Source organism: Protopterus annectens, chromosome 11.part0 (genome assembly GCF_019279795.1).
Source record: "Protopterus annectens isolate FY-2018-M chromosome 11.part0, PAN1.0, whole genome shotgun sequence".
NCBI lineage: Eukaryota > Metazoa > Chordata > Ceratodontiformes > Protopteridae > Protopterus > Protopterus annectens.
In genome coordinates, this window is record NC_056745.1 from 1010851058 (window position 1) to 1010875833 (window position 24776).

General features: G+C 43.2%; 1 protein-coding gene across 1 annotated transcript; it reads left to right on the top strand.

Annotated features, from left to right (window-relative positions):
- Positions 1–21846: 21846 nt before the first annotated feature.
- Positions 21847–23055, top strand: LOC122815678 (16 kDa beta-galactoside-binding lectin-like). The gene has a single exon (XM_044088374.1). The coding sequence runs from the start codon at positions 21883–21885 to the stop codon at positions 22291–22293; it is 411 nt and encodes a 136-aa protein (XP_043944309.1). The 5' UTR covers positions 21847–21882; the 3' UTR covers positions 22294–23055.
- Positions 23056–24776: the final 1721 nt, after the last annotated feature.

A 24776-nucleotide genomic window follows, 5' to 3' on the forward strand; every position in this document is an offset into this window, starting at 1 on the left:
TCCAGACTTGTCACTCCCATTATTTACATCCTGCTGTCTTTCCTTAGTGGAACTGCATGACTACAAAGAAGTCACCCTTGGTCTCTCTTCCTTTCTTATTTCTCCTTGCATGAGACTGTTATTAAACCATTTCAGCTGTGAGCTTGTATTTGTGCACAGTCACCACTGACTCAGTGCACAGTTATTATTTGTGCACAGTCACCACTGACTCAGTACACAGTATTGGTGCACAGTCACCATTGACTCAGCACACTCTACTGTTTCTTTAGTGTGTTTTTATTTTTCTATAGACGTGTCCCTGCAAGCAAATAGATGTGTATGTAACAGAGAAGTCTGCAGACTGAACACCAGTCTGTGGGCTATATTTGTATGTAAATTATAAATATTATGGTAGCCTAAAACAAAGAACTTCATCCACTATAGTAGCTTAATCCAGAGACATCCCATTGGTACTGTCCTCTTTAGTTGTGCTCCAGTTATTGTTATTAGCAGTCCATTATCTACTTTCCTTACATTTATTTCTCTCTTGTGTAACCACTTTAATTTCTGATCCAGTATTTTTCCATTGTTATACTCATGCAGTCTTTCTTAAGTTTTCTCATTGTTTGCTGAACTATGGAGGTTGGGGTAGCCTTTGGACTTGGATTTTTAAAGTCCATAGAAACTTCCTTACATTGCACAGTTGTTAAAAAGGTCAAGTGTAGTTTTCTAGTGTTATCAACACTAGTCAGGTCAAGGTGATATTGGACTAACTCTCCTACTAAAACTGTCCCCCGGATTCACTATTCTTCCGTGCAGGACTACTTAAGTCCTGCACGGAAGTGGCCATTTAGGAGCAGCATGGCAGCGTGCCATGCATATTAATGAAGGCGCGCTGCCTGAGCTCCTAAAGAGACTTGGAGTGTGTACATGTGCAGGAGGCATGTCTGAGAGCAGAGATCTCAGAATATACCTACCCCTGCAATCAAGAACAGCAGTTTAGCAATAAGAATTAGTGAGACCGCTCATAGGTGTTTGCATACCCCCAGCAACATCCTCCCAAGTTTATAAAAGCAACAGTTAAAATGTAAAATATAAACAAGCTAATTTTTTTTATCAAACAGATAAAATTTAACCATAGGTACATGGGTTTGCCCATTGCGTAGCTACGTATACTGCAGCTTAAATGACACAAGAGGATAAATATCAAGATATATGCAAATGAATCAATACTGAAATAGTGTAGTGGGCAGAGCATTCACCTTATGAGCAGTTATTCCTGGTTTGAGTCTAGATCCAGTACATTCCATTTTATATGTCAAATCACTTAATGAACAATATTTTTTGTTGCATAACCTACTAAATAACATTTATTTGTGAACTAGAGTACTGCGTGAAATGCAGATATGAGATGTTATCGTCATGATGTTGCAAAATCCACAGATAAACACAAGTGCCCCGTACAGTATATGTACACATGAATCAGGGATACAAATCAGAGGTACAATGTGTAATGAATGATAACTCCATAGAGTGTCCAAATCCATGACCTTCACAAGAACCATTTTAAATTTCTGTCTAAATTAGTGTGGGGGTAAGTGGGAGTAAGCACTATTAAGCAGTAGTAAGCTGGAGTAAGCATATTTAAGCAGTAATAAGTGAGTTTAAGCCCATTTGCATGGGGATAAGCAATGCACATACAGTTTAAGCAATATTTGTTAACTCTCTGTAAGCATATTTAACCTGAGGTTAGCATTGCTTACCTTCATGCAAACATGTGCAATACCACTTACAATTGCTTAAAAGTGCCTTAAATACTCTGTATGCAACAGCTGCTGTTCTGGACAGAAACAAAATAAACAGCCCTTGCCAGTCTTGAACACAGGACCCTGTTCACTATAGTTGCAGTAGTTAACCATTAAGCCATCATAGGAGTACATAAGACTGACATATCACCAAATAGATCTTCTTTATAGGAAAATCAAACTTAACATGTGAAAGGAATCTATATACACTTTTATGTTGTATAACTACTACATAACAAAAATATGTGACCTGGAGCACTGCATTAAGTCCAGATGTGAGGTATAACTGTAATAAAGTGTTGAAATCCCCTAATAAACACAAGGACCCCATACAGTGTACATACACATGAAACATGGATACCAAACACACATATAACATGTAATGAATAATAAATCAATGTCAAACAGCAAATAGTATGCAAATTAAAAATTAAGCAATGCTAAGCATTGCACAGCCCAGCTTACTAGGTGTAAGCAATGTGTAGGTCAGCTAAATCAGTTTGCCCATTGGTATACCCTTTTATGCAATGCCAACCTTAGGTAATCAGGTTTGCCCATAGCTTAGCATTTTCAAAACCATCCAATCATGGAAAAGGTGTGGGAAATCAGCTCTATTTTAACCCAACAGGTGGGAATACATCTCATAACTGGTTGCAGGTTCCTCCTGCAGGCACTATGACTGGTATGGGAGAGGGAGTGTGCTTTCAAGTGCAGCACTGGGGCATCCAGGAGTACAAAGTCATGGCAGGACTCCTTGTTAAAGACCATGACCAGAGACTGCTGCAGAGCCAGTACCAGGGTTCCCAATATAAAGTGGAAGCCTAAGACCATCTTGCCCATGACCTCACCAGTGCCACTGGTATACCTTAAACTGGTGAGCAGGTCAGGCATCACTATGCTGACTTGAAGTGGAGAAAGAGGGATCTCTTGGATCAGTGGATGCAAGAAGCTAGGAGGACGGGGGATGACCCAGCCATGTGTAAGTATCAGTCCACTACCTGTTTAATAATTGCCAGATCATGTATATTATGGATAGGTATGGCTAAATATACCTCTTATGTCTTTGACAGTGGCAGATGAGTTGGCTGTGAACCAGGAAGGTCATGCCTCTAGACTGCAGCAGTTGCGTAGTGAGGCAGGTTAGTAATACTCTTGCATGTACTGTCATAGGAAATAAATCTAAAAGTAGTAGTAAGTTAATTGTCTGTATAAAACCTGTATTGCTTAAGGCATGTACTGCATACACCAGAGAATATGACAGGAAGAGTCTTATATAGGTTGTGTGTAAATAAAAGGATAACGGTCTAATAATAAAGGTCTAACTGCTGGATTGCATGTGTTTGCTCTGGTATCATATGGTAATGCAGAGTTGCAATTTTTTAATAGTACTGCTGTATTAAGCAATGTTACCCACACTGTGCTACATAAATAAAATCTGTAGGAATGTCTGTATATGACTGTTGTAATCACAAGAGGTCCTATTGTACAACTGAGAGAGACCTAGACAAAAAACAGTGAAAAGATAGACAATGCAATCCAAATAGCACACTCAACTGAGATGTGAACTGTTGTACTTTTAGCATATACAGCCATGGTTCAAATCCTGGAAGTGGTAGTAAGCTGTATGCAGAACCATACCCCACAACTGTACAGATATGTCCATAATATCCAGTTAATTGGCCCATATCCATTGCATGTCACCCTGTCCCCCTGACAAATCAGTTGAATGATCCCAGATGTTTAAGCAGCAAATAATGAAATACAACTGATTGTCAGGCATCTATAAGAACAAACCTGTCACTCTTGCAACTCCCCAAAATGTTATGAGAGTAATAAGCCAAGTATGTCCCATCTCCACCCCCATGTTGTGAAGCTGCGGCCAGAGTGTGTGCAGTAACAAAGTGAGACGTATGTGCATAATACTAATTTGGAATCTGGTAATATGTGTGGCAACATTCAGGTAGTGCTCACAAACATTGCTCCAACAGGTCTGTCAGATACGAAAACTGTGCCAAAAAATAAAAAATTGAAATCCTGGACTGGTACTGTTTACTCTGGTATTGTATGGCATTGTTAGTGTTGCAGTTGCTCTGAATAATAAGGTATTGCCCATCAGTGTCACCCACACTGTGCTAATTAATAAAACTGTCTAGGAAATCCTGTATAAAAGTTATAATTACAAGGTCAGATTGTAAAACCACAGGAGACCTATAGACAAAAACCAGAGAAAAGATACACAGCAATATCTATATAGCACACTTAACTGTGATGGAGACTGTTTTATTTTTAGCAGACACAGCCATGGTTCGAATCCTGGGACTGGAAGTAAGCTGTATGCAGAATCATACCCCACAAGTGTACAGAATTGTCCAGAATGTTCAGTTAATCGGCCTATATCTGCTGGCTGTTACCCTGTCCCCCTGGCATATCAGCGTGCTAATCTCTGACATATAGGCAGCATTTCTAGTCATATAACTGACTGTCAGGCCTGTACATATTTGGAAAATGTCAATGAAAACAAACCTGTCATTCTACAACTCACCAAAGGCTTAAGAGGGCAATAGTCAAAATATGTCCTGGTTCACATGCATGTGGTCAAGACATGCCCAGACTGTGTGCAATAAGAGAGGGACAGGTACATGCATAACATCAACCTGGAATCTGAGAATATATGTAGAAACAGTTAGGTAGTGTTAACAAACAATAAATCCACAGGTATACCAGGTAAGAGGTGTATACTGCAGGTAAAACTCAGTTCATGTATATAGTTGTCTACATCCATACCACTGTCCAAACTAAGGCCATAGGGTAGTGTAATAATACCTGTAAGGTACAGATCACAGCACTGACTAGGAAAGTAATGAGAACAACAGGACTCAATTAGTTGTTAATTTACATCTTTCCCTCCCACCCACCATATCTGCAATAATAAACTAAATACACAACTCAATTGGTATGTGCTCCATTAAATCTACTGTTAGGACACATGTCCTATTGTTTTATAAATATTTAAATTTGTTTATATCCATGTGCCATGTTGAAATACTCCCACATTGGTGGCATGCTGCCATCAATGTACCTGCATGCTGTTGTAATGGCCACTGTGGTTCCATATATGCATGTGTTCTGTTTGCTATGCAACTGTTACATATCTAGTGTTTTGGGTTAATGGGAATATTTATGCATGCTGTTATACCTAATCCTGGAATGTGTTGTCTATTACTAACCCACATATGTTGTAAAATTGAAACACCATAGCACGTTTGGGAAGACCGCTCCCAGCGGACCCACCTGTCCCACCTCATCTGGTCGTGGCACCGGGCACCAGCATGTCTGGGGCCCACCCTGGGACCTCCTTGTCCACTGGTCCTGCACCACCTTCTGGTGGAACCACCTCAGGGGATGGGGCTCACCCCCCTGGGAGCGGGCACGGACAGGACACTGTCACCCATCGCCAGGCCCTGGGCATGGTGCCTAGCGAGCTGCGCAGGGCGTTTGGGGATCTGCTATGGCAGCTTGAGGGCCACATGTCACAACTAGAGGGTCAGACTGGCCCTCCTACTTAGCTCCCAGCATGGCCACCTTCAGGGCCATGAAGGTGCAGTGGTGACTGCCCATGGGTGGGGACCTCAGTCCCACTGTTTCCACTAGGGGGCTCATGGGCTTCCAATTTCCAAACACCCCTCCCTATTCAAGGTGTTTACCCCCACATGTGTCATATATCACCCCTCTATGCTGTCTTGTCTGTCTTGTCTGTTATCCTACACAACCTACCTCCCCAAATATAGCTACTATCCCTCCCCAACATCCCACCCTCACCTGCAAAAAAAGGGCAATCTGTTCCCCCCAAAAAAATCTTGCCCCATACAAAGCTGTTCATTTCAAAATCCTGGCCACTGGACACATGTAATCTGGTCTAACTGGCTTCAACACATATTATTGTTGTCCTCACCACTCTCTCAGTGGTATGAGTGCCCAAATCTACTTCCAAATCAGTGTATATGAACAGCTGTTGCTGTAGAAGGACTGGGCAGCTATGGACCTTCCCTACACCTGTCCTGCACATCCCTAGCTATTTTCCCTACTGTCTTACCCTCTTTGTGCCCATTTTTCACCACTTTTCTATCAACCCTTTTTCATTTCTTTTAAAGAAATTGGCTTGCGAGTAAGGGGGAGTAAGCACTTTTAAGCAGCAGTAAGTGGGTTTAAGCTTGTTTACACCGTGGTAAGCAATGCCTACACAGGTTAAGCAAATGAGAAACTAAATCAGTATAAGAAACTGTAAACGGAAGTTAGCAGTGCTTACATCCAGGCAAACCCACGCAAACCCGCTTACACCTGCTTAAAAGTGCCTTACTCACTCTGTATCCAATGGCCCTTGTTCTTCCCAGCAACAAAATAAACAGCCTCTGTAAGGTTCGACTCCACGACCCTGAACACCATAGTCAAAGTGATTTACCACAAAGCCATGTTAGATATACATAACCCTGATGTTTTCACAAACATATCATCCAGCACAGTCATTCAACAGTACAGGAAATGTATTTATACATGTAGATGTATATGTGCGCGTGTGTGTGTGTGTGTGTGTGTGTGTGTGTGTGTGTGTGTGTGTGTGTGTGCGTGTGCGTGTGTGTATATACATATGCATCCATCTATAGATATACATGTCTACATATATATGTATATATATATATATATATATATATATATATATATATATATATATATATTGCTACAAACACATAGCACAAAGTGTGGTACAATACGATATATGGCCCAATGGTAGATATGCTGTAGCCATACCTATTGAGTTGTGTGATCAGATTGTTGTCACAGATATGGTGGGGGGGAGACAGAGATGTGTATTAAGAACTATGGTAACCTTGCTGTATGAGTTGCTCAGACCTGTTTCCATCTTTATGTCTTTCAGGAAAGATGTCACATGGCAGGCTCCCTGTCTATTCAGCAGACGAAAATGAGGTCATCATCACACACCTGGTACAGCACCACCAGGTATTGTTCAGCAGAACAGCTCATGAGCAGCAGGAGCAGACCGCCCTGTGGAACGATCTTGTCCACAGGGCCACTAGTGTCAGCCTGCATAACTGCAGTTATGAGCAAGTCCGACATCATTGCTTTGACTTTTTTCACAATGCCTGTCAGCGTGCTGCTGCAGTCCAGGGGATCATCTCGCAATGGGGGGGGGGTCATGCCATCCATCCCCCCTGACACGTGTTGAGGAGCTTCTTGCCAGCCTTGTGGCACCTGCCCGTCTACACACACAACTGGCAGAGAATATGACAGAGGTGGGTGCTACCTGTACACCAGCAGAGGAGTTTGCAGATAAGGCCACAGGGCACATCAGTAGACCACTGTTGCATATTCATCTGCATCTATACAGGTAGATCATGCATATGTGAGATGACATATATATAGTCTGTTGCTGTGTAGTAGTCATAAACAGATGTGCATAAGCTGTAGTGCTGTGGACTTGTACTGTTGATGTACTTTTAATGCTGTACCCACCCTGTACCAATGCCACAGCTGTGGCTAGTAACATCACATCTCTCACACACTTATGTAGGTCCCTCTGGTATACCTCCAAGGCAGCAGCCTGTAGCTGATGAGTATGGTTTTTGTTCAGGCTTGCCAAAACACCAGTCATGTTATGGCTATGGTATATTCCATGCACACTTTTAACACACCTACCCATAATGCATGCAGTACATATTCACATATTGTTGCTGTTAACTGCACTGCATCACAGTGGTGACCATGATGGTGTATCTGAAGGGTATTTCAGTCTCCTGCAATATAACTAACATCCTGTCATTGCAAAATGTGTCCACAGAGACAAACATAATGGTAGGACAAAACACCTACAGAAGGGACATGTGTGAAACATCACCCTTATACAGTGCTACAACAGTGTATATACCAGTATTACAATAGCAACTGCTACAGATCTACACTATGGCGTATTATAATACTGCTGTCCACAACCCTTAAAACCTGCAATGTGGTCCCAACATGAGCAATGAGTGTGTAATATGGAATCGTGCGGTGGTGGTTCTGCGGTAGTGTTGTCACCTCACAGTAAGACATCGTCCTGTTCGATTCTCAGCTAAAGAATCTTATGTGCGGAGACATGCGTGAATGGGTGTACCTTTGTTGAAGGTTGTGCATCAGAGCTGGCAACTCGGCATGTAAAAAAAAAATCTACTGTCAATCATTAGCGGACCGGAGTTCCGCTGTGGCGACCCCTAACCGGTAAAAGCCGAAAGACACAACAGGTTAGGGCAGGCAATTATGGGGAATACATACCTTCACAAACACTGGGAAGCATATGTGTGCACGTACTCCAGATAAAATATAGTGGAAGCAGCAGTTGATGTACTGATTGCATACATTTGTCATGGAAAAGCACCTTCTAGCAAGTAAACGTCCCCAGTGTCACACCAAGTATCGGTTTCCTGTCCAAGATGTTTGGCCATCAAATGTGCACACTTACCTGCAACAGAGGCAGCTGTGGCTTGCTCACATCTTACATGACATGGCGTGGGCTCCATACCCAACAGGTAGCACCCATGAGCTGGACATGTAGCCATACATCACCATTGCATATACCATGACAAACAGTGCAGACATTTATGTGGCAAGAGTGTATGGGACAAGAATGATGTAGGAAATAAACAGATGGCCATCCAAGACAGATGATGTCACATGTAGCAAACTGGTCATGCGGGCTGCCTAGTGACATGCCACAACACTGAGGGGGTTGTAGGAAGGTCTAGCAGGTACTGGTTGTGCAGTACCCGTGTCAGCAATTGCCTGGACTCTGCAAATGTGTGGCCTATGGCTTAGGGTAATCAGATGTGACAGTTGTACCACAGGAAACATCAGCCAGGCCTCTCTACAGGTAGTGTATGCATAACAGAAGAGGTCCCCCAAAGTCATACATTGCAATGTGTACTGGTGTACCATGACCATGCTGGAAGCCTATAGACAGTATCACATAAGATACATGTGGCACAACCAATGCCTCACCCCACCTCAGGCCTACCATCCCCATTTGTACCATGTCAGTGCCAGTGTACACCTGTATGTTTGCCATTCATTAGCTGGGACCAGGCTGTTACATGTGTTCAGTGTTTGGGACACTGCAAACTGACACACATGTGTAGGCCATAGTTGTCAAGCATCTGCAAAATGGCTGAAGGTGGGGAAGGGGTGTAATCATGACACACCAGTGCACTGCAGCAGGGATCCACAGGATGCTACAAATGGCTGTATCTGCACACAGTCAGGGTCCAGAACTGTGGCAGACATAATCCTGACTCCACAGCAATAGTGACGGCAGTGTGTGAACTCCAAGGGATGTGCATGGGTTGACCTTGCAATCATAGAGAGTTGGGGGACATGTGTAGGACAGACTGACCATATACTGGAAAATGCAGATGGCCCATTCTAGTATACCCCTGCCAGGAATAGTGACTGCTGCAGTACACATAACAGTAGGTGCAAAAAGCCGTCATGATAAGGCATGCCCACATATGCACCCACAAAGTGTATGCATCTCAGTCAGCAGAAGCACACCTAACATATTTGTTAGACACTGCATTTGATTGTAGTGTACATATGTCACATATCAGGCTCATGTACTGTTAACATATGCAGCAATGTGGTCTCATGGCATATCAAGGAAGAGGGCATTATATCAATAAGGGTATGTACACTCCCCATAGTCACAGTAAGGTTTGATGGTTGTCAGTGTAATAGTATCGCATTGGTCATACATGCACCACTGATGATGACTTCTGTAAATCAGACATCAGGCATTCACAAATGACATCTGTCCACATATCATCCCAGGTATGTGTTGGACAAACACATAGGGGCTGTGAGCATTAGAACAGACATAACTGACACAGTAATACACATTCAGCAATGGTGTGTACACCTGTGAGATATGGTGCACAGTACATGCCAGGGTGAAGAACAGGTGCACAGTACATGGCAGAGTGCAGAACAGGTTCACATCAATACTGTGTTCATGAGTGCAGTGTTTTCCAGGGGAAGGGGCATCACCTACTAACACAGCTCATGCATCATACACATGTATACTGTTGCTAGCATGGATTGACTATAGCTGCACTGCATAGCTGCACTGCATGCTGTTGAGTGCCATATGTTATGCATGCTGACAGATGGGTAATGGGAGGTCTGTGTGTACTATCTTTGTGCAGCCTCACCTGTAGGTGTGTGTGTGGGGGGGTGGGGGTTATTTTGTCTGTAAGTGCAATATGGTGGAGTGGAGGGCAGTTGATGCATGTAGGGTGTGTGTGTGTGTGTGTGTGTTTGTGTGTGTGTGTGTGTGTGTGTGTGTGTGTGTGTGTGTGTGTGTGTGTGTGTGTGTGTGTGTATGTGTGTGTTTGTGTGGGTGTCCATGTATGCACATGTGTGATTGTGGGGTCGTTCATGCGTCTCGACTTCCGTTTGAAATCTTGCAGTACATGGACATGGACTGACACATGAGACACCAGGAATACTTGTCTGATATGTAATCTCAAGGCAGCTGATAGAATAATAAGGTCTGGAAGCAATGAACATGCATTGGGAGGGAAACTAGACACCAGGTATACTGTTAAAATTGCAATCAGCAGAAAGGTGAAAGACTAATAATGTATGCAACACTACAGATGCATTGTGGAATTACTAGACAATATCAGGGAGTGTATCCATATATTACTGTTGTCCACATAATAAGTTGATTGAGCAACAGATCTTACATCTACTGAGCAACAGTTACGTATGACACTCCAGTACATGACATTATTGAGTGATCATAGTAAACCCTAACATATGAGGGCCATGCTCACGATGCCCAGACATACCCAGGGTGAACACTCAATGACAGCAGTGAGTCCTTGTAAAACCTACTCCAATCAAGTCAAACAGGTAATGGAGTAAAAGGTCATGTTTTGTGATCACTTGTCTAGGTAATTAGAAGAATGATACATTAATGATTGGTATTAATGAGTGTATGTTTCCAAGTTTGATGCAGGATGGGGAACTTACGTGTATAAACTTGGGACAGTCCGTAAACTCAGGGACAGGTAGGTATTATGGTGGAATGTCAGGGTGTATGTGTGTGTGTGTGTGTGTGTGTGTGTGTGTGTGTGTGTGTGTGTGTTTGTGTGTGTATACATGTGTGCATATATGTGTGTGTGTGTGTGTGTGTGTGTGTGTGTGTGTGTGTGTGTGTGTGTGTGTGTGTGTGTATATGTGTGTACTGTTAAGCAATGTCGTACAGGTCTTAAAGTGTATTTCTTGTTTTCTGCTCATAGGTGGTGAGGTGGATCAGGGTTCCTCCTGCATGCAATCTGATGTTAGTGTCCATACAGACACTGAAAATGATGATAGGTGTTTTGAGGCACAGGTGGGGTTGTCAGAGGCTGAAACTGCACCATTGTTTGACATCCCCATGTTATCCACCCCATCCTCACACACAGTCACAGTGACTATAGATGCCCCATCACTTGTGGCCATAGTAGAGGGTCAGTTGGTGGTTGGTGGCAGTACACAGGACAGTGTGGTATCTATGGCTGTTGTGTCTGGACACAGCAGGCTTAGCCGGATGTCCAGCAGGGCACCACATAGGCAGATGTTCCGGGGTGTTCATGGGAGGGCCGCTGGCCATCATGCCCTGGCAAAAATGCCACATCTGGTACCACCAGATGCATGTTTCAGGCTGTCATGAGGGCGCAGGCACGTATGGAAATGTACACCAGACATGGTCTAAAGCTGCAGAGGGCTGCTTTTTCAACTGTAAGTGACAACATCCATGATCTTGCAGGTGCCCCCGTGATTATGCAGAGGTCATGGACAGATGGTTCGGTGAGATGGTGGCCTCATAGACCGTGGATTGTCCATGCTAGAGCATGTGGTGGGAGTAGGGCGATGGCCGCGTGGATGTAGGCCAGCAACACCAACATCTGGTGGTTGACATGGATGTGCAAGGACACCAAGCTGCTCCCGTAGTGGCAGTACTGGCCCCAGCACTACGGGACAGGATGCTGTCCACACCACACCGATCCACAGCAGGCCAAGTTCACGTGGCACTGGCCAGTCCCAGGAGGGACCTGGTTACAGCGGACATATGTCATCATAGGTTTATAGGTTTATAGATTAATACTAGGCTAACTGCCTTTGTGGGGCATTTTAAGCCTAGCCAATTAACCCATGTGAGAACCAAACCCTGCACCTTTGGTTTATAAGGCAAACATCTTAACCATTATGCCAGCTACCCACCCTCAGGATGGCCAGCGGCCCTCCCACGAGCACCCCAGTACATCTGCCTATGTGGTGCCCTGCCGGACATCTGGCTATTCCTGCTGTGTCCAGACACAGCAGCCATAAATACCACACTGTCCTGTGCACTGCCACCACCCATCAGGGGAGAGTAGCATATCAAGGCCAATACCTGGACATGCCCGTGGAACCCCTGGCAGGCACAGTCCTCATGGCAGTGGCCAGAGGCGGTGAACTGCACACCCTGCCATGTATGGTCTACAGCTGTCCAAGAAACACCTGTATAGGGCAACTACATGTCCAAACTGTGTGCATGCATACCCACACACTATACAAACACAGCTAGGGCAACCTCATACCTACACACACCACACACCATGCCCATATCAGTAACTTACACCCCTCACTCACACACATGGTATCAAATGTATGGCCCCACCCTAGGTCTCTGGTAAACCAACAACACACCCTGTGCATATGATGATACCTGTGCCACATCCCTGTCATCCATAATATCAATGCAGGGCCAGGCTAATATGGCTCTGATGCACATGGTGACTGTACTACAGTGTACCAATGTACTGCTGTGTAACATGTTGTCAGCAGTAATATTTAATGCTTACATATCAGGTAGTGTAGCTGATTGAGTGATTGTGGTCTCCATAATGTTATGCATTTGTGCTGTATGTGTACATGTGTCAGCAGGAGGATGGTCTGCAGTCATATCTCACAAGGGGTATGGCACTGTGGTGGCACCATGGCTGTGCCATATCCTGAGTACAGTTGAACACATGTCACAAGTCTGTATAACAGTTACTGCCTGTGCCACATGGACAGATGACCACCCTGGGACATGCATATTCAGCAACCTGAAGTAGATCCCTCCACATACCCGCACACTCTTACTTGGCAACACTGGGACTAGATGCCTACCTAGGTATGTAGTGCTACTGATGTGTGTGGCTTTAATTGCACACACCCAACAGCATTTAGGATGAGGTGTGTTCCAGGTTACGTTACATACAGAACATCCCCAGGCATGTACAGTATGGTAATTGGGGATGTAATGGTTGCATATGTACAATACATAGTGTGACATACCATCATATACACATTAACAAACGCATAACAGGCAGACACACATCTGATAGACCTGGGCCTATCAGTGCTAACTTGTCAGTGTGTCCAACGTGTTACAGGTAAGCTGCACACAGCATATGCATAACTCTGCTGGATAGCGTTATCAGTTACCTGTATGGTTGATGTTGACAGTGGTCACCATACAGTGGCACATTGGACATGTACCGGGGGTACCATGGTGTAATGACAGTATACCCAGCATCCACACCCCACTGTGGATATTGTATACACTGGAACCCATGATGACACTCTGACATACCCACCATCACACATTGACCAGGACTGCAATACAACCCCTTGTCCATCCCAAGAGTGCTACTACAGGGATATACATCTAATGCACATGCCACAGGCATAGTAGGGTGATGCATTGTCATGCCTCTCTTTTGGGCAGCAACATCACTATCCATAATAATGTATGTCAATGTGTATTGTAATAGGAGTATGTGGCCTTGGAATGCTGTACCCTATATATATATATATATATATATATATATATATATATATATATATATATATATATATATATATATATATATATATATATATATATATATATATATATATATATATATATATATATATATATATATATACACACACACACACACACACACACACACACACACACACACATGCACACACTTGTCAGAACTCAGTAGGTATCCCATGCCTATCAACCCATTTGTACAACAGTGTTGTGCTGGTACTGCAATGCTCATGTAGCCTTTAGGAAGAGGAGTGTAACAAGGTACATGTAATGTCTGGTACAGCAGCAGCCACATCTAACTATGGCAATGGGTGTTGCGGTCGGTGTGAAGGGCCTCAGGGTATTCCCAACTACAGGTGTACTAACACACAGACACTGATATCCTCAGTAATGCACATGTACACATTTGTCAGTACTGGGGTGCATCGCTGCAGGTGGCCATAGGTGTGTACCTGGCTATTGTCCACAGAGAGATGGGAAGTGTAGGAGATGTGTGTACAGTGGTATCATGCCACCTGCCATGTGCCAGCAGGCAATCTACCTACAGACACCACTGTGGTGACCGTCAGGGTGAGAGTGACATGCATCACCCAATCCTTTGGGTGCCTCCTCCAAATGGCCAGTGAGGTGCTCCAGTTGACATGTATGCAACATGTATTACAAAATATGGTTAGTGTCTGTGTTGGACACCTATACCGAAGCATGTTCTGTTGACTGTGGTAGTGTAGTGAAGGTACCTTTGGCATGTGGTGCATACAGGTTGATGTGTCCTATTTGTGCCAGTTATAACACAGCTGGGCAGACATGTCAGTGTCAGTCATGCCTAGGTTACCTGTACGTATCCAAGCTGGATACCTGACATCTGCACATCTGTACAGGGACTGACAGGCATCAGCTTGCCAGCTAGATATGCAGTAGGATGGATGTGTTGACAGATAAATGTCTGACACCAATAGGTATGCCATTACTACATGTAAGCAGCCCTCACTTACATGTGCTTACAGACAGCAGTCTACAGTTAATTTCCACATATCAGATGATTATCCAGTAGAAAATATATAATGTGACACAGCTCACATACCAGGAACATGGCAGTGAGGACTGAGAGTCCATCTATGCATGCAGGGGTGTTTGCTGCCAGTGCTACAATTAGCAATCTACTCCTGCTTGGGAAAGTACTGTCAACAGTAGTAACGTCATGATACACTACATGCCACTGTGGCTGCACATAACCTGGGATACTACCCTTATATGTAACACATTCACATGGATAAGAGTGTTGTACAGATTATATATACTCAATTGTCCTAGACAGGAGACTCACACCCCTTGCTACTGTACTGACAGCACATAGATGCATGTTATGTACATGGCATTACATACACCTATTACAGATTTCATTACCCTGCTATGTTATCAGACTAGGATGTGAGCACAGGTTGCCAGGGCTGAGCCATGCTTAGCAGGTGTCAGCATTGCTGCAATATAACAGCTAAGCACACTTGCGCACTCGTAAGTGAAGCCTACATGGTGTAAGCTCCCATATGTTTAACCGTACCTTAGCACCACTTAGCTTCATGTAAACCCATGCAAACATGCTTAAAGCTGCTCAAAACTGGCTTAACTACCCTGTATCCAACAGCACTTGTTCTGGCCAGCAACAAAATAAACAGCCCTTGCACCCAGGACCTTGTACACTATAGTCACAACAGTTAGCCACTATGCCATGACAGCTGTGAAGACAGTTGTTGTTTTTCCAATACATCTGTCTGTTGATATATTGAATAGTATTGAACAATTGCTGTGACATCTACAATTATATAATACATATTAGTGATATTACTATTGCATCACACATGTTGTTATATCTAAATATACACATATCAGAAGGATACGGTGTGATACATCTGGGAAGGTATACACAACAGTAATGTTTACACATGACAAGGATATAGATATATACATATACATACATAGATATATGTGTACATGTACATACACATATATAGTCATATATATGTATCTATACACATCTCTATAGTGCTATATATGGCCATTTATAGCTCTCTCTGTATATGTATGTATATGTATATGTATATATATATATATATATATATATATATATATATATATGTGTGTGTGTGTGTGTGTGTGTGTGTGTGTGTGTGTGTGTGTTTGTATATATATATATATATATATATATATATATATATATATATATATATATGTATATATATATATATATATATATATATATATATATATATATATATATGTTTAACATATGTTCAGAACATGGAGTGAAATCCTTCCTCAGCACCAATAGTCTCAACCTTTTAGTGCAAGGGAATGTCATGTATGTATTGCAGGTATATATGTAGACTGTTGCTACTGTAACAGGGGTTATCTTAACAGACATGTTGTGTGGGCGAAGTCACATTTGCTATTAATATGTAAGCCATCAGTTACTGACAGACATCCTAAGGACATCTTCATTCAGTACCACTGATAGCACAGTAATGATCCTGTGGACTACAGCAGAGATATGACCAATACATGTGGGCAGTCTGGCACTCTCTGGTCAGTTCAGAGGTATACACAGATCCCCTTAGTGCAAGACATGAAGACCAAGCCTGACAATGTGGATGTATACAGCCATGTACATGGGTATGTCACGTAAATACTGGACTACATATGCCCACACAGTTTATGCATTCACACACTCCTGTCCTTCCTGACACATAATAACTGGTAGTGCAGAGGTCACATGGCCACATACTACCCAGTAGTTAGTGACATACATCTGTACAGCATCCTACTGCTTTGTCAGAAATACACAACAGTTATGGTGGCTCGGCAGCAGTACTTCTTGCAAATATCTGGACATAACATCACACTGTGTAACTACACTAAGCTGTTATGCATGTAACAAAGCACTGTGCAAACTACAGGCAGACTGCCAAAACACTGGCCTACATTTTGAAATGCGGAATACACATGTACCTGCAAATATAGCAGGCTCTACATGCATGTCACAGCATAGAGTAAAAGACACCTGTGTGAAAGTGTTTACCTACAACCAATGTGAACACAGCCACAGCCTCATATGGTACATAAGCTTAATATTACACTATATGGACTGTCTGATCAACAACATCCTCATATGTGCCACTCACACATTAACCCTACATATACTGGGTCATGACACAGTGGGGTCCAATGCCTGTCTGTGTTATGGGATACGAGTGTGTTTGGCCCTACAATCATGTGAGCCATTAGGGTACCATTCACTGGAGCAGCATGTAACATCAGATAGAACAGGGCCAAGAACAATGACATCTACCACAGTCTGTACATAGGCTAAGTTACGTATTCGCAATACACACACTATCGACAATGACCATAAGTACACAGACCCCACTACTGTACACAAAACCACAGAATGCCCAGGTTATGTCCTCAGAAATAATCCCTACTATACATAACATGTCTAGCAGTCTGATATCTGACTGGCTTGTTATCAGGTATGATGTCAATAAATAATGGTGCACAGAATGTATGCACCTCTTACTGCATGACATATGTACAAAGGTTGACAGACTTATGGCTGAAGCCACAAACACTGGGCCAATATTGGCATGTTGCTGTGATACCTGCATACATTTACTGTTGTAACATGGTTTGTTGTGACATATGTCCTATGAGGGATATGAAGTCAGTAACTCTCATGGCTGTCACCATGTACTGACTGCAATCCTCAGACTATCCTTCTGCAGTTCTAAGATAGGTGATCTGTGAGTAAAATAAGAAACAAAAGACTCCAAACACTGGCCAGCCTGCAGATAACCATACAGGTGGAAGTTTCCTCAAACAAATAACACTGTCATGACAGGTATCGAATCATGTAGACCAGCTATATCCACACAAACTCTGTTAAACTAACATTACTCCAAATGCAGAATAGCAACACTTACATTCTGTAGTCATGTCTGGAACATCCCCCTCCTGTTTGTTGGCCTGTTTCCAAAGTGTATGTTTTTAGAGGTATATCCCACTACAATCTGTGATGGTGTTTGCCAAACACCGACATGAGGTCCTGCTCACAATGAATGAAAAGGGCCAACATCCACATGATGTTCATAGTTATAGGAGTGTGTTTCCATGCAATTGGCTATGGGAATGTTAACACAGCTGTTCCATATGCAATCAGCTAGTGGGAGACTGCAATTTGTGCAAAGGCCATCAGTTGATCATGAGCATCACTTACAAATCACAAGTTGCTGCCTAAGCAAAGCAGGTGTACTTCTTCACATCCACTAGACAGGGAGTGAGAGAGACAGACAGAGACAAAGTAGACAAGGAGGGGGTGGGAGAGTAGAACCTAATCATGTTTGTGTCACACACTTACCAGTATAGGGTTTCAAACCCCTGACTATGTATTGCTATCATATGTCTATGAAGTCATTGCAAGCACCACAGAGCTTACATGTTGGAGAGCTATCCAAATGTATATCCGATGGTGAATGGCATTTGCAGCAGTGATAAAGGAGGGATAAGATAGGTGTATTACTTGTGCCTGTCCACATGAACCGGTATCAAGGTCAACACAGCCACACTGTCTCAGGGACTCACACACATTATCACAGTTGGCAGGGTCAGGATTAGACTTCCTAACTAGCTAGTTTGCCACAATACAGTAATACGCAGGTATCACATGCACCACAATGATTATCAGGATGATATATGGAAAAAGGGTATGTTAAGGTGTCTGACATCAGAAGGCATGCTTCAGTAGGCCAACGGGAGGTGTAGTAAGTGTGAATGGTGTCCAAATCATTATACTCCACCAACGCACACACACAGGTTGCCAGTACTGACATGCATGGGTGTATTGCTTCACAGGTGTGTAGTGGTTGACTGTGCCAGAAGGCTGTACAAGGCTAGGTAAAGGGTATACCTTGGCATCAGGCCACGTGAAAATGGTCTGGAGTGTGGCTCAGGGGTGTAGTGTCTGGATTGGCCCACATAGGTGGGTATTGCACTCACCATCCAGTCATCTGGATTACTATTTTGGGTGTGCAGTGGTGTGCAATGCTTGCCATGTATGCATTCTGTACTCCACCTCATGGACAGTGTCTGGGATGTGCACAATTCCCACTTGCATGTTCTGTGACATGTGGAACTGTATCTGAGGTGTCTGGGGCATGTTGTGTAGATAGGTTTTCATCGACAGATGTGCCATTCCTGGCCTCATGTGGTGAGAACTGGCAATGGACACCAGGTTGACCCTGCACCTACATTGACAGCATGATACAGGTATTCTTTGGTGTTAGTGGCATCTGTCCATACAGGGCATGTGTATAAGGCATGGTATCTCCTTTTTGGGTTATATTTGCTGGTACTACAGTTGTTGCGGGTGTCCAGTGGGAAACATAGTGAAGGACCACTGTATGCAATTATGTGCCTATTGTAGGGATGGGACAGGCTGCCATGCCCTCTGTAGTCTGCTGCAAGCACAGTATGGTTACTATATGTGGGCAATATGCAGGGAACAACCAACATAGTAGTTGTTGCCTAGCCAAGTGTATTTGTGTATGAGACATGGCTTGAGAGTGTTCTCTGGGTAATACATTTTTTGCCTAAATTGTTTGCCAGGCCTTGATGTCACATGTAGGGGTATGGATTGTCTACCCCAGACATTCTGGTGTTTGACATCTGTTATCCTTGTAAGGTGGACATTGTGACGTATAATAGGCCCACCATATAAGAAATTTGCAAAACTCACTCCACAGTGAGTCTTGTTGTTAGACACTCACAGCCACCTCCACACAGCAAACAAATGACAAACACGCAAAGTCTCACAATTTCCATGTCTGGCATTGGAACTCCTGCCTAACTAGTACACACACACACACATACCCAAATCTTACAGTTGTCATGTCTGGGATTGGAAGTCCTACCTAATTAGTACATCACACTCCAGCATTACCCAGTTGTAGCATGCACCACAGAGATTACTGGGCTACTCCTTCTCCAAAGGTGTATTTCAAAGTGAATGACATCAACAGGCTTGTCAAAGAAGGGCAATGGAAGTTGTAGTGACTGTGAATGGCCTCAAGGCATTGCTCCCTACACAGACAAACAAACACACACACACACACACACACATCCACACTTGCCAAGTCTGGGAATAGAACTACTACCTAACTAGTATATCACACTACAGCATTACACAGTTATAGGATGTGTCACAGAGATTACTAGGCTACTCTTTCCCCAAAGGTGTATTTCAAAGTGAATGACATCAGCAACCTTGTCAAGGTTGGGCATTGGACAGTGTAGTTCATATGTTCATAGGGTTATACGTTGATACTAGGCTATCAGCCCTAGGGCATATACATGCCTAGACATGACAATTCCCTGCCTATGACTTCCCACAATATTTACTTCCTTGCACCCCTGTCTAGCAGGGCAGCTGACATGATCCCTCGAGTAAATTTCCTGTCTCCCATCCAATCATCCAGGTTCCTTTTGAAGAGGGCCAAAGAGGCACTCTGCTTGACTTGTATGGGCAGTCTATTCCAGAGTCTGGGGAGCCTCTGGGTCAGGAACACATCCCTTCTTGCATGTATTGTTCATTGTGATGACAGGATTTGGATCTCTGGAGCATGTGGCTACGAGAGTTTGGAATTCTCTAAGTGTAGCATATCCAACAGCTGTGGGTTTGACATGGCATGGTATGTTAAACAGAGATCACCTCTGAGAACACAATATGTGACAGAGTATAGCTGGATGATTTTCAGATGGTCAGCATAGGGCATCTGGTTTATGCCTGTGGTCATTTAATGAGGTATATCTGCAGCCTCTCTACCTGTTGCATATGTCTTGTGAGGTACATATATAACAGGACATTGTAGTCTGTACTGGGTGTTCTGAGAGATGAATACAAGTGGGACAATGGCCTCCTTTTTCTGGATGTAAAGCCCTTAGTGGGGGGTGTGCCACATAGGTGGGTTTCCTGACTGTTGTGGAGATAACGATATATTTCTTGACAATGATCTTGAGGCCATGGCTCAGGCACCAAGCATGTCTTTCTGTAAGGCCCTTCTGTAGAATATCCACACCATGTGGGAATTCAATATATTCTCCCAGTGTACAGTCATCTGCGACCTTTGTTTGCTGGTGTCACTTACTTTTGGACTGTACTTCAGAGCAGTAGATACCAAACAAGGGCAGTGCCAAGACTGAACCTTAAGGTACTCTAACTGTCACATGTCTGGGGCACGGGTTGGTGTCACCTACATTTACAGTGTGGGTTCTGTCAGTACAACAGTTTGCAGCCCATCGGGTGACATAGGGAATCATTTTCAGATTGATACATTTATCTATGATTCCAGATTGGGGGATGGTATTGAAGGGCGCGGTGAGGTCCAGATAGGCTGTGTGAACCACCTTACCCTCATCCACAGCTCTGGAGATAGATTCACAGTTATCATTCAGGTTGAGGTGACATGATTGGCCCTTCACAAACCCAACCTGGTTAGGGTCCAGTGTTTGCAGGTTGCCAATGCTTTTGTTTTAATTTCCATGACAATACATTTCATGGCCTTGCAAATTAGGCACATCATACTGCTGGGGCTGTAATTCCCAGGATCCAAGGTGGATCCCCCCTTGTGGACTGGGATAACTGTGGCTGTGCACCACACAGTGGGCATGAAGCCTGAGGTGTGTCTATGATTAAACATGACATGTAGGTGAGGTGTCAGTTCAGTATGTAGCTCATGTAGTACACAGCTCGGGATGTTGACTGGTCCCATGGCTGCTATCGTCATAGCTCTGTAGAGTGTGGTTGTTACCTATGTGGCTGTTATTACTGGAATACGGCAATCTATCTGTGTTGAGATGGGCACTTTGTGGGTTGGGAGGAGGATGCAGTTGGCACTGAATTGATCTGTCAGGATATTGGCAATATCCCTGGGAGCAGTATATTTAATACCATCCTGTTGTAGCTCTCAGCAGTTCTGAGCATTGCCATTTAGATTCCTCACATAGCTATGGAACATCTTGCAGTTGTCGTTGGCATCTTTGGCTATATTATGTTCGTAACTCTACTCTATAGCAGCTTTCAGGGAGATTATTAAGTTTGTTACAAGAATGGGTGATGAGCTGCTGATAATGAAAAACATGAACCTGAAACAAGGGGATAAAATCAAAATCAAAGGAGTTGTCAAGCCAGATGCTAAAGGGTTTTCACTTAATTTGGGATCAGGTGATGAGAATGTGGTCCTACACTTCAACCCACGCTTTGATATGCTTGGAGATTACAGAACTATAGTATGCAATTCCAGAGAAGGTGGCACTTGGTGTGAAGAGCAACGAAACACTAATTTCCCCTTTGAATCCGAAGAGGAGGCTGAAATATCTGTCTCGCTTAAGGAAGGTTGCTTTGAAATTAAGGCACAAGCTGAAGAGATGAGCTTTCCAAATCGTATGCCAGCTGAAAAGATAAGCATGCTTTCCATTCAAGGAGACTTTATTGTGAAGTCCTTCAAAATTGAAACCTAATGTCAAACTTCTGGATTAGTTCTTAAACAAGTTTAAGCATAAACCAAAGCCTCCAAGCAAGCATTTATTTACAGGACTCTTGCACATCAGGTGGATTGTTGTAGCACCTTTGTGAAATGCATTTCTTTTACTTCTAATTGTATTTTCCATGCATCTGTATTTGTGACTTTACTAGCAGTGTCCTGTAGAGCTAAAAGTTTCTTAATTCGTTTTCCCACCTTCTGCTAAGACCACTTTTTGCTAGAGCCTCTCATTTTGGTTGCCAGCTTCTAAACTACATTTTTTGGCATTCTGTCTCCAGTGCTGCCGTTCTTTTCCCTGCTATTTATTTTATGGTGTGTAATAGGACCATGTCGCCCCCTTTCCTCGTCTACTTCAAATTCTCCAAGTTTATGTACTTGCATGTTTAGAAGACTTGTGCAAAATGTACTATGCACTTTGATTCTTGCAAGTCCACTTCTCAACCCGTGCTCCTGGTTTCTGCCACTCTTCATTGCTACCACCATTCCAGTCTATAAATAGGTGTTTCTCCCTTTTGATACTCCTCCATAGTATATTTCTAGTGCTGTGGACTTTGAGTGCATATGCCATCACCTTTAACGCTGAAGTTCTATTATCTATAGAATCCAATTATCTGTAGGGTTAGAAACTAAATGAATATTCTAGATGCATCCTTGTGATGTCTCCAGATTGCACTTTCATGATCTCTGGTGGTAGTTGCAGAGAATGGTGAATTGCTTCTGCTCAGGTGCAGGGCTTGATTCCTTTCACCTTTTGCCTGCTGTGCAAGTCACTTAAGCAGACAGTGCTCCTGGTCACTTCTGAGAAAAGGGCCATTGTACCCAGTAGGCTTTCCCAATCAACAAATGGGTAATGCAATGGAGTACATTTGATCACTTCTTGCACTGCATGGCATAAACCTTCATGTAGTCTTTCTGCCCATTTAGGGGTGGTATTCCCATTATGAATGTCCTTTAAATCACCACATCAAAGTTCATGATATCTTACCAGGATGCTGGTCTTAATCTTCCTCTGATTTTTAACAAGGTCATCTACACATTTTGCCTCAACCCCTTCTTCAAGATTAACTTGGCATGCTAAACTCCTATGGAAACTTTCTTGGCAACTAGTTTGATCTTACCAGCTTTTCCCTTTTTTTCAGTAGACTTTAACCAATATTGCACCTATTTTAGTTGCCATCTTTGATACGGAACAGTTTACAGACCTGTGCCACAACCATGGTAGTGAAACCTAGTGGGCAGAAGGACCAAGGACAAAATCTTAAACCACTATTTCTAATGCAACTCTACTGAAGGATCCTTTTTCTTCCAAATGTTATGAATTTCTATACAGCTGATGTAATGCACATTGCCAACTGAAATGAAGCACAGATTGTCTATTGAGGACCCAGAACATTACACAGTTTGGTATTTGCAAGTTCTGTGCACTGTTTAAAAAAAAAAAAAAAAAAAGGCTTGATAGTAATAAAGCTAACTATTTATTTAAAAAAAAAAAAGGGTTGGGAGGGTGGCCTAATGGTTAAGGTGTTTGCCTCACAAACACAAGGTGCAGGGTTTGAGTCTCACAAGGGATAACTGGCTAGGCTTAAAATGGCTCACAAGAGCTTAGTACTAACCTATGAACCTATGAACTAGCTTTGGTGTATGTTATGAGGGATCTCAGCCTCTTACTGTAGCTGGTAAGGGAGTATTTTGCATTCTGGAAATTCCCCAATTTCTGCAACAGTTTCCTCCTTTTGTTGTATAGTATGTTTATGGTAGGGGGCCACCACATTGGCTTCCTTTTCTTGGTGGGGAGCGTTTTGCTTCAATATTGGATGGCACAATTCATGCACAAGTGGATGTGCTCATACAGTGCCTTCATTTATGATTCAGCAGTCATCCTTTCAGTTCCCATCTGCATGGGTGTCATGACATTAGTCATGTCTGAAATGTGTAGCATGACATTGGCTTTGGAGATGTGTGTTACGGAGGTTACCTTACTGGGGTGTGGGGAAGGAATGTTAATGTTAAAGGTGATTATCTCATGGACAGACTTGATCACCGATGGGGTGCTCGTAGGTGTGGAGCATTGAGTTCCCATGTTGGTAGTGACCGGGTCTAGGATATTTGAGCCCCTGGTAGGACAATGGATTACATGATTCAGGGCATTGGGAATTATGAATTTCAAGAACCGTTGGGCACACTTGTTGGTACACAAGTAGTTTTCCCAGTTAATGGCAGGGTAGTGTAAGTCACCCAGTATTAGGGTGTTTGCTTGTATCATAATATTTCACAGTATGTTTCAAAAGCTGTAGTGGGTATCATGGGGCATGGTGGGGGATTTGTAGCAAGCTATATAATTTGGAATGCTGTCTAACCTACTGTTAGTTGCACCAGGTGTATTTCAAACACATTCTGTTGGGCAAGTAGCCTGGTGGTGTGAATATCCTTGGTAAATATGGATACTCCTCCACCTTTATT